Consider the following 17,638-nt stretch of genomic DNA (forward strand, 5'->3'; position numbering starts at 1 on the left):
ACACACAACCCAGGCATCAAGGTCCAGGTGGCACCGTCCCCACAGACAGCAGCACTTCTTCAGGGGACAGGAAGCTGGGTACTTGCAGCAGATGTCCCACATGAATGCTGCCTGTGGGATCTGCAAATACGGGGCCCACCTCCCAGGGGGTCATACAAGCAGGACCTCAGAAGCAGCATCACAAGGCTTCTCCCAACTGAGTTGGTTGGTGTCACCGCACCTGTGACCTGAAGCCCTCCTAGTCTTGCTGGCTCAGAAAAACAACTGGAGCCCATCTGAGGACTGTCCTGTTACTGAGTCACCACCCTTTTCACTGAGAAACTGAACGCTTTCACCAACGGCCTCAAGAAACACAGTTTGAGGATGAAAACCAAAACCAGCAAAGCTGGTTTAGTCAAAGGGAGACGTTACTCATGGCCAACAACCACAACTCTGGAGGTTCTGTGCTTTCCATAAAAATCACACCGAACTTCAGACTTCAGGTCTGGCTCTTAGAACCAGGGGGTGAACATGCACTCCCCACTTGTCAATCAGATTAGGGAGTTACCACGTAGAAAACATGGTCCTGCAGTGTTGTATGTTCCAAAGAAGCGAGAAGTCTCATGCAAATATTGCTCATGACTGATTCTTACTGCTTTGTGAAAGAAAACCTGGAGTTTTCCCATTTTGATGGAAAACTTCTGAAGGGTACAACGTATGCCCTTGTGTTACTAAGTCCATGAAGCTGGTTCAATATTTTCTTGAGGAGTTTTGGTCTTATTCATGCTTTCAGCCCATATAGTCAATGTCTGTAGCACAAGAGACAGATGCAATCTTCCCATCTACTCTAAAACCAGTCCAGCTCCTGAGCATCCACTTTCTGCCATTTGCTTCCAAGGTTCCTTCTCCACTCAGCATGTATTGGAGTACAAGGCCACAAGTTTCTCCTCCTGGGGCCTGCCGTGTTGGAAAGATGGCTGAACGGACTGAAAACTAGACAAATGAGTTTGTCATAGACTATGTCACCAGAAGATACCAAACCAGAATTTTACTTCATTTTGGACACCATAATCAGGGCTGGCACTGTGGCGCAGTGGGTTAACGCCCTGGCTTAAAGCGCCGGCATCCCATACAGGCACCCATTCGAGTCCCAGCTGCTCCACTTCCCATCCAGCTCTCTGCTATGGCCTGGGAAAGCAGTGGAAGATGGCCCAAGTCCTTGGGCCCCTGCACCCAAGTGGGAGACCCAGAGGAAGCTCCTGGCTCCTGGCTTCGGGTCTGCTCAGTTCCAGCTGTTGCAGCCACTTGGGGGAATGAACCAGTGAATAGAAGACTCTCTTTCTCTCTCTCTCTCTCTCTCTCTGCCTCTGCCTCTGCCTCTCTGTAACTCTGCCTTTAAAATAAATAAGTAAATCTTTATAAAAAGAAGTTAGGAGTCAGGATCTCTGTCTGGTTTGGATCAGCACAGTCCGGCCATTGCGGCCATCTGTGGAGTGAACCATCGGATGGAAGACCTCCCTCTCTCTCTGCCTCTCCTTTCTCTGTGTAACTCTGACTTTCAAATAAATAAATCTTTAAAAAAAATCAAAACAATATTTCCCAAAGTTCTTGGTAATGTAACAAGCTTAAAAGCTTCACTTTTTAAAAGATGAGAGACAGAGTTCCCATCTGTTGGTTCACCATCCAAATGCCTGCAATGGCCAGGGCCGGGCCAGGCCAAAGTCAGAAGCTGGGAACTCGATCTAGGTCTCTGACGTGGGTGGCAATGGCCCAAGTCCTTCAGTTATCAGCTGCCGCCTCCCAGGGTGCACTCCAGCAGGAAGCTGGGACTGAGAACAGAGCCTGGGACTTGAAGCCAGGTACTCCAATATGGGATGCAAGCGGCCCAATTAGTGGTTTAACTGCTAGTCAAATACCTCTCCCCAAAGTTAAAAATTAACTCAGGAGCCCCTTAGAAGCTGCCTGTACTGAAGTGCATGACAATTCTTCATGTTTCACAATCCACTTTTCTAGCTTTAAGTCAGACCACCCACGAGTTGAATTCTCCCATCCCATTTAAAATGCTCAGGACACTTCTCCATGGGCAAAGAGAGATCACTTAAATATCAAATAAACAGCTACACCTGATTTTTAAGGCTTAATGGTATGTGGCTATATTCCAACATGACTTTTTCTAAGAAGGTAGGAGCTAGTATTACGATCCTTTCTGTTTTGTGGTTAGGAGTTCCAACATAGATTTAAAATATTCTAAGTATAGAGTTTAGAACAGATAGAATATAAAGGTTCTTCAAAAGGCTGTGGAAAATGGAATTAAAGGGCCAGTGCTGTGGCACAGTAGGTTAAGCCTCCACCTGAGGCACAAGCATTCCATGTGGGTGTCAGTTCATGTTCCCGCTGCTCCTCTTCTGATCCAGCTCTCTGCTTATGGCCTGGGAAATCAGGGGAGGATGGACCAAGTGTTTGGGGCCCTGTACCTATGTGGAGACCCAGAAGAAGCTCCTGGCTCCTGGCTGTTGAGGCCATTTGGGGAGTGAATCAGTGGAATAACTTTCTCTCTGTCTCTCCCTCTCTGTAACTCAGTCTCTCAAATAAAATAAATAATCTTTTTTTAAAAAATGTAGTTAAAACACAAATTTTGGTGCAAAATATTTGAAATCCATGCATCCTAGGGTTCTTCTACAAGTTTCTGGAAAGTTTGTATACTATTGAAACATTTCAAAATATTTGAACCAAAATAATCTTATATTTGAATCCCATTTTCCATGAATTTTTGAGCTAACACATACATTCATAACACATCCCAAATTTGTTCTTCTTAAGGATTTCCTTAAATCTGTTCTCCAAGCACTTTATTTTTCTCTCTTGTACATTTCCAGAGTCAAGTGGTTTTCCAAGCTTCTTATGCAGTGTATAAAAAATATTAAGTATACAGAGGACAAAAGGTAGAAGCAACTCAAGTGTCCATTCATTCATGAAGGGATACACAAAATGTGTTATTATCCATATAACAGAGTTATTTAATCTTAAAAAGAAAGGACTTTTGAGCACATACTACAATATGGAATGAGCCCTGAAGACATAAGGACACAGCCTGTACAATTCCACTTGTATGATCTAGAACAGTGCTGTCCACAGGAGAGAAAGCAGAAAAATAGCTGGTAGAGGCTGGGAGTGGGAAAGAGGGAGCTGTTTAATTGGTAGGGTAGAGTTTTTGTTTGTGTCTTTTTAAGATTTTTTTATTTGAAAGGCACAGTTATAGGGAGGGAGATGCACAGAGAGAGAAGTCTTCCATCCGCTGGTTCATTCCCAAAATGGCTGCAACGGCTAGGATTAGACCAGGCTGAAGCCAGGAGCTTCATCCTGGTCTCCCACAAAGTACAGCGGCCCAAGGACTTGGGTCACTCTCTGCTGCTTTCCCAGGTGCATCAGCAGAGAGCTGGATTGGAAGTGGAGCAGCCGAGATTTGAACCTGCACTGGGATGCCAGCACTGCAGGCGACAGCTTAACCCACTAAGCCACAGCACTGGCCCCGACAGGTAAAGTTTAAATAGTGTGCAGGATGAAAAGATTTCTGGAGACTGACGTACAACAATGTGAATACCCTTAATGCTACCAAACTGTACACCTGAAAACACGTGGATGGTAAATTTCATTCTATGTACATTTTATCACAATTTTTAAAATTTTGATTAAGAAAGTTATACTGTTATATTGAGAATTTGGGGGTTGGATAGAATACATGAATCTGTTTTTCTAAGTGCAGAGAGAAAATTGGAAAAAACAACATAGAGAACAGGGAAAATGAAGAATTATGTTCCACTACTTTAATAAAAAGTTTTAGAGTATGTCCCTTCAAAGTTTAGCTCAAACGAGAATTCTCTAGTGACAAATTGTAGATCATTTAGTAAGGGAGAGAACAGAAGGCGTTCAGATTTTGATGGAGGAAATAATCTCATTAGAGCCAGAATAATGAATAAATACATGATGGCATGACTAATGGTAAATTCAACAAACAGACTCTCATACCAACAGGAACATCCAACAACCAGGGTTAATTTGAGGTAAGACTCAATAATCTGAAATCTATTCCTAAAAAAAAAAAAAATTAAAGAATATGGAAAATGTATGTCTGGCTTGTACAAAGAATCTTACTTTTAGGGGCCGGCACTATGGCGTAGCAGGTTAAGCCTGCAGCTTCAAGACGCAGCTGTTCCACTTCTGATCCAGCTCTCTGCTATAGCCTGGGAAAATAGTAGAAGATGGCCCAAGTCCTTGGGCCCCTGCACCCACATGGGAGACCAGGAAGAAACTCCTGGCTCTTGGCTATTGCAGCCAACTGGGGAGTGAACCAACGGATGGAAGGCCCCCCTTTCTCTCTAACTCTTTCAAATAAATAAATATTTTTTTTTTCAAAAAGAAGATCTTACTTTAAAAAATTCTTAAACTTTGCCTCATTAATAATAAAAATGTCTTCTTCCAGGACCTGCACTCTGTACTGGGGTGAATGCAGCTCTTAAAACATGATTGCACAAGTTGCACTATTGCACCTTCTCACTGACGACTTGAGTCACTACTTAAAAGACTCCTAAGCTTTCAGAAATGTCTTACCTGTCACAGGATTCTAAATAACAATTAGGCCTACGTGCTTCCAACATAACGCTGACAGTTCATGGTCCCATGGCCAACAGGGCTGGGTGCATATCCTCAAGCGCCCTCATTTGCTCCTGCCTAATCCTGTGAAGTGGGTAGGTTAAGGTCACTGCTCCCACCTTTTCTGACGGATGACAGAATAGGCAAAGGGATGGTAAAATGCTATCCCTACAGTTGCGAGGGGAGAGCGAGCTTGAGAACCCAGGTTTTCCAACTGCATGCTGCTCAGTCACTGATCCTCCGTGACTGCCTTCACCACTCCCCCACGTTCAGAACCCTGTCTGGCCCAGTGTCTCCATGTCTGGCACACTCTGCTTTTGAGTTATGTCTAGAAACCATTCTCATTCCCTCTATGAGTGCTGCCCTGGTCTGCTTAGAACCTCACCTCGCTTTGACTCAATTCCACAGAGTCTCCTCCTTTTCCCATGATGTCTCCCATGGCCTTGTTCCCTCAATCCAATCTCCAAAAAGATAACAGAAGAGCTGAAGATCTGTTGGACTGCAGTCATGCCATGGTGGTCCTGTAAGATGACATCTCCTGGTGGCATCACAGTCAACCAAGTGCAATGCACTGATGGAACCACCTACGGCTGCATTCTTCAGAACACGTCCTCATGGTTAAGTGACACATGGTGGTATCCTCACCGCAGGTCCCCACCAAAGGGGCAGGAGGTCTCAGGCCACTGCTGGGTTAGGACTGGTATTTCCCCCATTTATGTGCCAAATGGCACCTCTGATTCTGCTCAGGGGTGTAAGGGAGAATGGCAACCGTGTTAATAGTTCCCAGTAGTTCATTCAAAGAAAGAGAAAGTATGTGAAATTCTAGAGGTTCATCAGCAAAAATAATGATAGTTAAACACAACCTTTCCCCACAACCTTAAGCAAACCGCCTTGCTCTTCACTGTGCCTGGACGATTCTGTCACTGGAAGGCTGTCTGTTTAAGAGGTTTGCTGAATAATCAGGAAAGCTGTTCACTGGAATAATATAGCAGAATGTAAGTCAAGACGGCAGCTGGGGGGTGGCGGGGGAACAGCTTAGCTGTGAGGTATCAAGTGAAGTGAGGATCAAGTGTCCTAAGAAATCCCAAGAGCTGTGAGACAACATTTGTTGCATGCCTCTATCATTCCTCACTCTATAAAAAGGTATTATTACTGCTCTAAAAATGGCCATGATGACTCCACACAGTCTAAAGACTATGGACACATGCCACTCTCAGACGGGGGGCGGGGCCAGGTACAGGTCCCCTCACAGTAGATTCCAAATGCTGTGAAGAATAAATAGCCTGGTCATTTTAACGGTTGTTCAGAAATAGAAATTGCATTCTATTTTAAGGCACATAAATTTTTTTCTAGTCAGAAAAGTTCCACATCACTCACCAAAAAGTACACTTTCTTGCCCACATTAATAATTTGGAACAGCTGCAGCACAAATTGCTTTAAAATGTTGGGAGAAACTCCCGGCATGTCTTCACTCTAAATTTACCAATTCCACGTTTTCAAAAAGGCAGGGATCATTTGATTTCACTGTGTACATGGAGTATCATGACATTATGTTGTATACCTTAAGTACAGACAATAAAATTCTTTTTAAAATCAAGTATAACGCAGAAAAGGGAAAGTGACCAAGTGACCTCAAATCCTTATGGAGTATGCTTACAGATATGGAAAGAGACAAATCTCAACCCAGGAATAACTAAATCAAAACAGCATTGTCACAAGATGCAAGATCCTGAACCTCAGAGCTACCTTCCTTGAAACATCTCCCACCCCCTTGGGGCCCAAGATGCTGTCAGTAATAATGTGGCATTCTCTGTTGCCTCACATGACAGCCAGATGGAAGTAGTACACAAATCAGAATTCATCACTGCTACTATGGCTAACAAAAATCAAACGACAAGTGCTTCACCTGACAGCAAAGCTGCATGAAGATCATGTGATCTGAAATACATGAGGGACATTGGTCATTTAAAGTCAGTGCCATGGCGCCGGCATTGTGGCACCACAGGTAAAGCCATCGCCTGTGACGCCAGCATCCCATATGGGCACCGGTTTGTGTCCCAGTGACTTCACTTCTGATTCAGCTTCCTGCTAATGGCCCCGGAAAAGTGGTAGAAGATGGCCCAAGTGTTTGGGCCTCTAACACTGATGTGGCTCCCACCTGGCCCACCTCTGGCCATTGCAGCCATCTGGGGAGTGAACCAGCACAAGGTCTCTGTTTCTCCCTCTCTCTCTAACTTTTTCATATACTTTAATATCTTTTATATATATAAAAGTATACATATATATATATTTAATAAATAAATAGTCAGTACCATGGCATACTTTCCTAAAGGGAGGGAATTGTTCTGAAGTGGGAGTTGTTATCCAGATTTATTTCCCAAACACTATTCCTCTCTCTTCTTCTGTCTCAGTCATCTCAGCTAAATAGGCTACGACTTCCTTTCTGCAGGAGGCAACTTCAGCTTTCAGACCCCTATATTCAAGGGTCCCTTGGGCATCTTCCTTGGATGCTTTATAGATGGCTCAAAGTCAACACGACAAGCCTAATCTCTCTAAAACACCTGTTTCTTCTCACACAGTCACATCCTGACAAGTGGCAGCACAGTCTACCCAACTGGGTAATCCAATCATCCTACGGAAATTCAGCCTACTTGTCCCCAAAACAGTTAAACAGATTCTACCTCTTAGAATCTTTACTCCAGCTCCCCTGATTGGTAACTATCTAGTTTCTAGCCACCTCTCCTCCCAACCCCCAGCCTATGGCCACAAGTTGTTGTCCCCTACAGCTTTCACAAGCCAATTCGGGCCCTTGCTCACCTGCTCTTGATGGCCCTGACAGGCAGCGGCATGCAACATTCACTCCAATGTCTCCAATTTACCACATCCAATAAATCTAAATCCATCACGTTATTTTGTATCTCTACACTGGGTGATCTCCTGCGAGGAGACCAAATTCCCCCAAAAAATGCTCAAACATCAGTGCAACTAATAACTTTGTGGGAATTATTTTTCTGACCCTCTCCTCACCTCATTTTTTATTTTTTAAAAACGATTTATTTATTTGAAAGGCAGAGACAGACAGAGGCGGAGGGGGGCCTTCCCTCTGCTGGTTCACTCCCCAGATGGCCTCAATGGCTGGAGCTGCGCTGATCTGAAGCCAGGAGCCAAGAGCTTCTTCTGGGTCTCCCTCACAAGTGCAGGGGCCCAAAGACTTGGGCCATCTTCAATGCTTTCCTAGGCCATAGCAGAGAGCTGGATTGGAAGTGGAGCAGCCGAGACTCAAAATGGCACCTATACGGGATGCTGGCACTGCAGGAGGCAGCTTTACCCGCTATGCCATGGTGCTGGCCCCTTACCTCATTCTGATGCTCATTCTTTGTGCTCCAGGTAAATAATTTTATCACTCATTGTTGTGCTGCACTGTTACCAATGGTTTGCTTGTTGTCTATCTTCACAAATCAATGAAGTATCTTTCATTTGTTCACTCTTTCAACAAACAATGACTGTGATAAAGTAACTCTGCATCCTTGGAGTGCACAGCTAATTCAACAAGATACTTTGGGTGCGTGTAGTCTTACCACTAATCCACCAAAGAAATTCATGTTCTGTGTTCTACTGCTCTATGCCCATGGTCTTCCACATAACAAAACTGTTTGCCAGGGCCAGCAGTGTGGTGTAGCAGGTAAGGCTGCTGCCTACAGTGCCGGCATCCCATATGGGCGCCGGTTTGAGTCTCGGCTGCTCCACTTCCAATCCAGCTCTCTGCTATGGCCTGGGAAAGCAGTGGAAGATGGCCCAAGTCCTTGGGCGCTTGTACCCGTGTGGGAGACCTGGAGGAAGCTCTTAGCTCCTGGCTCCTGGCTTTGGATCGGCGCAGCTTCGGCCATTGTGGCCAACTGGGGAGTGACCCAGCGGATGGAGGACCTACCTCTCTCTCTCTCTGCCTCTCCTTCTCTCTCTGTGTAACTCTGACTTTCAAGTAAATAAATAAATCTCAAAAAAAATTGTTTGCCACAGTCCAATGAAACACATTTTTAAACAATTTTGAAAAATGCCAAGCATTCAATTTTGCTGCAAAGAAAACTAGATCACAACAGATAACTCCTCCAGTTGAATTTCTGATTCAAATTCTCTCCTTGTTGAAAGTAACAGGAACCAATGGAGAGTCAGGAAAGAAAAATCATAAAAACAAAGCCCCTAACTGCCACTATCATGTGCTGATGTGGAAGTGGTCACTCAAGAGCATGAACAGTTGGTAAAGTTTTAAAAATACATATAGTCAGACAGATGGTTACAATCATCTTTTGGCAACATGAGTCTTGATTTCTTCCTTTTTTAAAAAAAAAAAAAAAAAAAAGCCAACAAACAAGGAACCTCTGACAATCCACACTGTACTCAGCTGTTCCCAGCCAGGGTCACATGCCAAGACTGTGCTACCCATCCAGACTTCAGGCCATCCCAAATCCATGAGAGCCAGGCACTGTTACTTGACACTGGCCTTGGAAAGAGAGGGAAATGAAAGAAAGAAAGAAAAAAGCTCCTCTGGGAAACCTCAAGTCAAGAAACTGAAACACAGACTTCAATTTGCCTGTCCCCAAACAGGACCCACACAGCAGGGGCTGCCCGGTTACCACACTGCAGGTGGCTATGCCTTCCTGGCAGGTGAACTCGGGCTCAGGGCCTCTGGCAATCACTAGCTCCTTCACTGGCTGGGGCTTGCTAAACAGAAGCCGGCTTCAAAGTTAATTCAGGAACAACAGCAAACACATTTACAGATTGGGGCTGGAATGTCACCCAACCAGAGGAGGCTATTTTTGAAGAGCCTAAAAATACGTTAGCTGTGAAGCATCTTCTGTACCTTCTGAAGCATGTATCTTTAGACACAACCTCATTGCTTAAAATGAGCTTGTTTGATTCTGATCCCTTTACTGCTTGTTCCGCAAGACCAACAAATTAGCCCTGGGGCTGGGTGGACATGGGAGGGCTTCCTCTGGAGCCAGCCTCCATGCCACAATTGCAGGCGAGCTCTGAATTTGCTGTGCCTCTCCCATCATGTGGTCTGCGGCCGTTCCTGGAGGCTGGGAAAGGAGTCTCCGTGCAGCTGACCCAGAGCCTGACAAAACCCCTACGGTGGAGCGGATGGGCTTCTCTTCAGTTCAGCACAGAACTAAACCGCCACACCCGAGTCCAGCAGTCCCGGAGGCAGGCATGTAGCTTGACCCCCAGCACAGCAGAAACCTCAGCAGCTCTCGCCGGCACTGGGCTTAGTGTCTGGGGGTAGACCAATCTGAGCTGATGCAGGCCAGGGAGCACAGCCAGACAGGCATCCCAAACTCTATGCATCTTCCCACTTTGCTCAAGGAGCTGCCAGGTGTGTCAGTGTGGGTCTTCACAGACAAGAGACTTGACAAACCTCCCTCCCTCACCTGTCTCCCACGCTCCTCTTATTTGTCCCCTCCCTCACTGCCTTCTTTCCCACTCTAAAACCTTCAGGCCGGTGCCGTGGCTCACTTGGTTAATCCTCCGCCTGCGGCAGTGGCATCCCATATGGGTGCCAGGTTCTAGTCCCGGTTGCTCCTCTTCCAGTCCAGCTCTCTGCTGTGACCTGGGAAGGCAGTGGAGGATGGCCCAAGTGCTTGGGCACCTGCACCCGCATAGGAGACCAGGAGAAAGCACCTGGCTCCTGGCTCTGGATCAGCGCAGCGCTGTCCGTAGCGGCCATTTGGGGAGTGAACCAATGGAGGGAAGACCTTTCTCTCTGTCTCTCTCTCTCACTGTCTATGACTCTACCTGTCAAAAAAAAAAAAAAAAAAAAAGAAAACAAAACAAACCTTCATGTCATCACCACTAACTTCTGGCAAGTCCCCTCCCCGCTCCCTAGCACTTCCTAGCAAATTTTCCAATATTTCTCTCTTCACAGAGATTCAGCCATGACACTGCTGACATCTTGGGCTGTAAATTCTTTCTTGGGGGGACTGTCCTGAGCACCAGGTGGTGTTGCGCAGTAGCCCTGGCCTGCTCACTGGACATCATGAGTCCCCTGCCCCTAACTAAGACAACCTCCTGCTACTGCCAACTGTCACCTGGGGGCAGAGTCATCCTGATTGAGAACAAATGCTGGAGGATTTCCTGAGCCCGACCTGTCCATTCGTTCTGAAGTTGCCTTCCCCAACACTTCTGCCAGAAGCCATTTAGCAAGGCCTGCCAGCAAACTCACTCTCATCTCTCTGTCTTCCTGTGCAGTGCCCACCAGTTTTTCCTTCTAACTCGTATCCCTCCTCTGCAGGGTCATTCTCGACACCCCCTCCACAGCCAACTCAGGTTTCCTGACCCACCTATAGGTTCCTCCTCTCTATCTCTTATCTCTTGGCACCACAACATACCCGCACTTCCTCTTCTTAAGGCTTTAGAAGCTTGCAGGTGAGGAGGGTATTTGAGGTGTCCTTCCCCACCCCCATCCACTGCAGCAGGAAGTACACAGCCAACAGGTTTAGGACAGAAGCCTGAGTTTCTGGTTGGGAGCTGGGAGCTGGGAGCTGGGATGCTGAGCAGGGCTGTAGTCTGGGAAGCCAGCAGAGGATGGCAAAAGTTCAGACAGCAAGAGCCTGGAGCTCCAAGAAGGCAATCCAGCAGCAAGGCATCGCACAGGCAATTATGGAGAGAGGAATACAGGCCTAATCAGGGTACTGGACTCAAACAGGACCAGCAGCAAGGCTAGAGCCATATAGACCCAGAGACACTGCCATGAAGTCTGTACTTCTGCCCCTCAAGGGCATGCATGGGGCAGGGATTCAGCCACAGAACAGGCAAGGGGCCTAAGGTAAGGCTCAGGAGTGAAACCCAAACTGAGCCATCCCCACACAAGCTGGAACTCTTAAGAAACTCCCAGTGGTTCAAGGCTCCATGCAGTGAGCTGGCCATGATTTTTTTTTTCCCTATGAGTTTCCCCATGGCCAAAGTGCAAGCTTCCAGGCTCAAGAAGATGCTGTAAACCACTTCCAAATGCCCCTCAATATGGCACCAAGTCAAACGCAGAAGCTTTTGAATAAGCGTGTGTGTGTGTGTGTGTGTGCGGGGGGTATGAGATGAACAAAGTGGATAGAAAGATGCAAAGGGCTGAAGTTTCTAACGTTTTCACATGTTTGGAAGCAGCCCTGCCCTGCCAGGTAAGGGGATTGTGCTGACCTGAAAAAGCATACATTAAAAACCTGACACTCGGCCGGCGCCGCAGCTCACTAGGCTAATCCTCCGCCTTGCGGCACCGGCACACCGGGTTCTAGTCCTGGTCGGGGCACCGATCCTGTCCCGGTTGTCCCTCTTCCAGGCCAGCTCTCTGCTGTGGCCAGGGAGTGCAGTGGAGGATGGCCCAAGTCCTTGGGTCCTGTACCCCATGGGAGACCAGGAGAAGCACCTGGCTCCTGCCATCGGATCAGTGCGGTGCGGTAGGCCCCAGGGAGTAAAAGCCAAGAGCCCTCAGCAAAGGCCTATAGCCATTGCTGCCTGGAAACCAGTCCTGTGGCCACTCAGGGCAGAAAACAATCAAAAGGCAACAAATAAATGGGTAGCCCAGGCTCTAGCAGCGGCTGGGGGTGGAGTGGTGGTGGTGGGGGCAAATGCCTGGATTCCCAATGACGTGACTCAAAGGAGGGCACTAATGAAGGAACAGCAATGGCTCCTACCCAAAATGCCCACAATTGTCCCCAGAACCTGGGATGGGATGAAGCATGTGGCAAAGAGCTTCTGCAGAGGAGACACAAAGATAAGCCAGGGGAGCCCCATCTAATCACGAGTCCCTAAGAGCTGAAAAGGAAGAGAAAAGATCTGAAGCCACAAGAGGGACTTGATCCACAGCAACCTGCTTCAAAGACGAAGGGAGGGGGTCACAAACCATGGAACCAGTGAATGCGGGTGGTCTCCGGACACTGGGATCAGCCCTCAGCTGACAGCCGGCAAGCAGTAAGGACTTCAGCGCTACAGCTGCAAGCAACTGAACAGTGCCACGTAAGCACACGAGACTCCAGGGAGGGAGGCAGGCCGGCTGCCCCATGGATACCTGGTTCTTGGCACTGTGAGGACCTGTCAGACTTCTGCCCTACAAAACAGTGGGAAACTGAACTTCTTGTGAGTTGGTGCAGTTAAGGGACTTGGTGACACCAGAAACAGAAAACGAATACAACACCTCTGGTACTCTACAAGTGTCTTTTTGTTTTCCGAACACACGCACAGGCATCGCTCAGAGCTGCTGCACAAAGTAGCCAACACCACAGCTGTTCTGACAGTGGCCTGTTGGGTATGAGCAGAGACTGAAAGGTACTGGCCTCCCCAGAAAACAGCTTCCGTGATAATAAGAAAATCATGGTGGCCACTTTAGAGATGAACACACAATTACTCAAGTCTCAAAAGGAAAGCACAGAAAGGCTTAATTAACTCAATTGAACTGCCAATCGGATGCACAAGAGTCCTGTTTTTCCTTCAAAAGGGAGAAAAAAAGGCCTTCATTCCAGGAAACAAGACCAAGATCCTATTCACAGGATTTATTGGGCAATTTAGCTATCAGGTTTAACATCATTACCATGAAAAGAGGAAAAGAAAAAAATGTTTGCAGGGGCTCTGCACAGTTTTATCCTTCTAATTTACTTACTTTTTTATTGTCTATTGAAAATGTGTAGTAACGACTTGTGTTTCTGCTTTAAAGACAGCAAAGTATGAGTTCAAAAATACTGACCTACAAGAGTCATACACCAATAAAAAAATTCCAAATTCCAGCTTCAGGTTTCATTATCAACTTCTGGCTATCTGGAACATGTATGGCATTTATTTTACAAACATTTATTGCACAACTACCAGGCGCCTGGCAGAGTGTCCTTGGTTCAAAGAAGACAAAATAAGACCTTGACAAACCCAGGGAGGAAAAGCGCTACGTGAACACCAGTTACAGGAGGGTGTTGGGTACTTCACAGGGCAAGTGCGGGCACGAGACAGTGGAGATACAGACACCTACGGAAGGAAGCAGGCAGTTCACCGTTGTCCACAAGAAGAGCTGTGCTATGGGAAACGAAGGGGTAACGCTCATGCTGCTGGCACATGCAAAACACAGAACTTACAGCACTTTTTGCATAGACACATATAAGCATTACCTTTTCTGACTCACATATGGAAAGCATTCTAATCCAAAGACTTAAGGGGAGAAAGCTCAGCACATCAGAAGGCTACAACACGATTGAATTTCCCTAGACAGGGCTCTCTGCAACATTTGGCAAACATTAGCTCAATCTGGCAAAAATGACACTTTCACAATGAAAAAAATAAGGCAAATAAACAATTTTGTTTAGGCTGAGAAAAATTAAACATGAAATCCACAGATATCTAATTTCTCATCTTTCTCTACACCACTTCTTCCCCAGTCTAAGAGTAGATGGACCGGAAAGAAGAAAGCCTGAACCTGGTGTCACTTGCAGGAAAGAAGACAAGATTCTACTCCCAAGATTTATCAGGCAATTAGTACCTTCAAAGTCTGATATTAGTCACCAGAATCACAGAAATACTGGCTAGTTAAATCTAACTCCTGGGGCTGGGGCTGGGGTGTAGTGGGCGGAAGCCTCCGCCTCTGCTGCCAGCATCCCATATGGACGCCAATTTGAGTCCCAGCTGCTCCGCTTTACGTCCAACTCTGTTTTGCCTGGGAAAGCAGAAGAATGCCCCTGCACCCACGTGGGAGACCCAGAAGAAGCTCCTGGCTCCTGGTTTCAGATCAGCCCAGCTTGGGTCGCTGCAGCCATTAGGGGAGTGAACCAGCGAATGGAAGACCTCTCTATCTCTCCCTCTGTCTGTAACTCTACTTCTCAAAATAAATAAATAAGATATTAAAAAAAATCTAACTCCTACAGAACAAAAATTACTAAAAGATCACGAGTTTTTAAAAGTAGTAGAATTTTGGCTATATCTTAAAATCTATTTGAATTTCAACTTGACATGAAAGATAAGGATGTATAAGTAGTTTCCTTTGGAGACTCTTTAAACAGGAAGGTGGAAAAGAAATAAAATACACAAATCAATCTTGACAGCTAATGTCATATCTGCACAAAGGATTTTTAAATATTACTTTATAATATGAACATATTCAGATTTCATAAAAATTGAGCAAAAAATCTGCATGACTGCTTTATATGGTCATTTCGCCACTCAAAGTAGCAAACAGCAATATCACAACTTAGAAATACGGATTTCCAAGGGGCTGGCATTGTGACAGCAGGTTAAGCCACCATGTGTGATACTGGCATGAAAGAGTGCTGGTTTGAGTTCCAGCTGCTCTACTTCTGATCCAGTTTCCTGTTAATGTGCCTGGAAGGCAGCAGCACCACCGACGTGAAAAATCAGGACAGAGTTCCTAACTCCTGGCTCTGAACTGGCCCAGAGTTAGCTGTTGAAGCCATTTGGGGGGTGAACCAGGGAATAGAAGATCTACTTTTCTGTCACCACTGCCCCTCTGCCTTTGGAATAAATAAATAAACCTTAAAAAAGAAAAGAAAGGTGGGATCTCCTCAAATATTCTTCCAGGATGGGCAACAGAGCCAGAAAAATAAAAATCCATTGAAAGAGGAAAATCAAGAAAAACTGAAAGAAGCTAGGCACATGAATTCACCCTGTAAGTCCAGGCCTTCCCCGAGCCTTCACTGAGGAAGTCAAACAATTCTGGTAACTTCTTCCTGTCCAAGAACTCTGACAGAACTCCCGAGAGAGGTCAAATCACCCAAATGCACGAAGATGCTTCCACAGAGAGCAAAGCACCAGGAGAAGATTTCCTGAACCAACTGTCTCGTAGCAAAACCCTTGAAAGCGGCTTGACTTCCATTAACTAGAGGTTCTCAAAAGGCAGGAAAACAAAAATCAGCATTTGCTTTAAGTTGAGGGGTTTTCTTGTGGAAGCGAAAATAGGTGGAACTTACATATATTTGGTTCCTCTTGTATCGCTGGAATAGGTTGTACATGATGGAGCCTCCGTGCAGCTCCGTCAGGGAGGCCATATCATCCACGCCCTCCTCGTCCCTGGGGTGCATGGGGACCACCTTCTGGCGGGTAATTGTGCTCTGCTTGTATGTGAACACCTGAGGGGTGGAAGGAGTTCAGCTGTTTAGTGATTCACAGAAAACGATTCCCACCAAAGCTTCTGAAACTGACAATACAACCTCAACACAATCTCTGCCAAGAGATCCTGACCTGGCCCATAACAAGCACAACACAAAGAACTACTTCATTTTCTTTATGTCACCTATGTATTTCCATAGGAAGCAATGACTTTGGCATTGGTTATTAGATATCCGAAAAGACTACCCATGCTTTGGGAATCACAAAAATTATAGTTCATTTCTCTGATATGAGAGATCTTCAAAAACAACTTGAAAATGTGGATTTTTTTAAAAAGATTTTATTATATTTACTTGAAAGGCAGAGTTACAGAGAGAGAGAGAGAGATCTTCCAAGATCTTCCACCCACTGGTTCATTCCCTAATTGGTCTCAAAGGCTAGGATGGGGCCAGGCAGAAGCCAGGAGCCTGGATCTCCATCCTGGTCTCCCAATGTGGTGGCAGGGGCCCAAGTACTTGAGCCTCCTTCCTTCTTCCGCTGCTTTCCCAGGTCATTAGCAAGGAGCTGGATTGGAAGTAGAGCAGCTGGGACTTGAACTGGCACTGTTGTGTCATAACACTGGCTCCAAAAACGTGGAATATTTTAAAAACTCTGCATGGATTTAAAAATAATTTTGCACCAGAGTAAGCTTCATCCTTTAATTCCATTTTTTAATGAACTTTTCAAAATACGTATTTCTCCAAGTGACATAAATTAGTAAAAGTTAAGAAGCTGGCCAAGTTTTTGCTTTCCCTACAGTGTTTTTGCTGGATCACACAATAATTTCAAAGTTTCCTAATAAATTCTTCAATTTAGGTATTACCTAATTTAAGTACTAATGTAAGTAGTTTAAGTATTAGAAAAGCTCCTATTTATTACACAAATAGTCCAAATACGTCTGTTCAAGGACTGGAGCACACCATCCTAGGTGTGTTTAGAAAACATCCCCGGGCAAGGAACCCTCCTGAAACGGCAATCACGTAACCTTCAGCCAAAGCAAACCCACCTCATGTTTAAAGTAAAAAACGTGGTTTCTTTGTTGGCTTCTCAGCCTGTCTTCCTCAAAATTTCAAGTAAGGGCAATAAATGCTACACCTAGGGGTAAGAGGTCTGGTAAGCGGTTCTCACTGAGGGGCTGACCACTGAACTTATTTAGCATGTGTTTCCAGATGTCCACTCTGCTCTTTTATCATAACTGATTTGGTACAGGATCAACCATGTCAACTTAGGATCCATCAGGTGACCAAAGTTTAACCAGCTTATGTGTGGTAAATCATTTGATTATGGAGTTCTGCCCTGTGTTACTCATTTACTACTTGACGGTTTTTATTCTATTTGTACTGCAATAATGATTTAAGTAAAATAAAATGCCAAGAGGTTAAAAAAAAGCAAGGATGTAGATAACATGAAAAACCTAAAACTTTCACACGCATATACTTGCATGTATATTCACACATACCTAATAATTTTGTGGAATTATATTTACAGGTCTTTTTGACTGGGAATTTGATTTTTATACATCAACCAGCTGCCTACATGGCAAAAAATGGTATGTTATTGCAAAAGAGAATGATACACTAAGAAATGTAAAAGTACCAATCCAATGGTTCTCATAAGGCTTGACAAATGGCAAGTTTTATTTTTCTAGAAAACAATGGAAATTTCAGCATCGGCATTTGTGCCACATGAACCACAAGAGTTGGTCAAAACTAGTCCTGAGAAACTGCCTGAGGCCAGTGCAGGGACACACCCATCTCTTCTAAGGAAGAGCCACTTGCCCCAGCTGCTCCTTGGGCTCAGCCACCCACAGGGGAGGAGACAGCCCCGGTGGCCACATCTCTTGGCAAGAGGGCCAACTCTGCCATGTGGGCAGGGCTGGGCAGAG

The 17,638-nt window shown here is 45.6% G+C and overlaps 1 protein-coding gene across 2 annotated transcripts in view; it reads right to left on the bottom strand.

Moving 5' to 3' along the window:
• Positions 1 to 17,638, bottom strand: part of MYO10 (myosin X) — a 251,839-nt gene that overhangs the window by 135,344 nt on the left and 98,857 nt on the right. Inside the window, exon 3 of one of the 2 annotated variants that reach the window (XM_062212206.1) lies at positions 15,576 to 15,734. In XM_062212206.1, the coding sequence (XP_062068190.1) occupies positions 15,576 to 15,734 (159 nt within the window). Of the gene's footprint in view, positions 1 to 15,575; positions 15,735 to 17,638 lie in introns of those variants that run through there. The other variant, XM_062212207.1, reaches the window with a different exon arrangement.

This window comes from Lepus europaeus, chromosome 15 (assembly GCF_033115175.1).
Source record: "Lepus europaeus isolate LE1 chromosome 15, mLepTim1.pri, whole genome shotgun sequence".
Taxonomy (NCBI): Eukaryota; Metazoa; Chordata; class Mammalia; order Lagomorpha; family Leporidae; genus Lepus; species Lepus europaeus.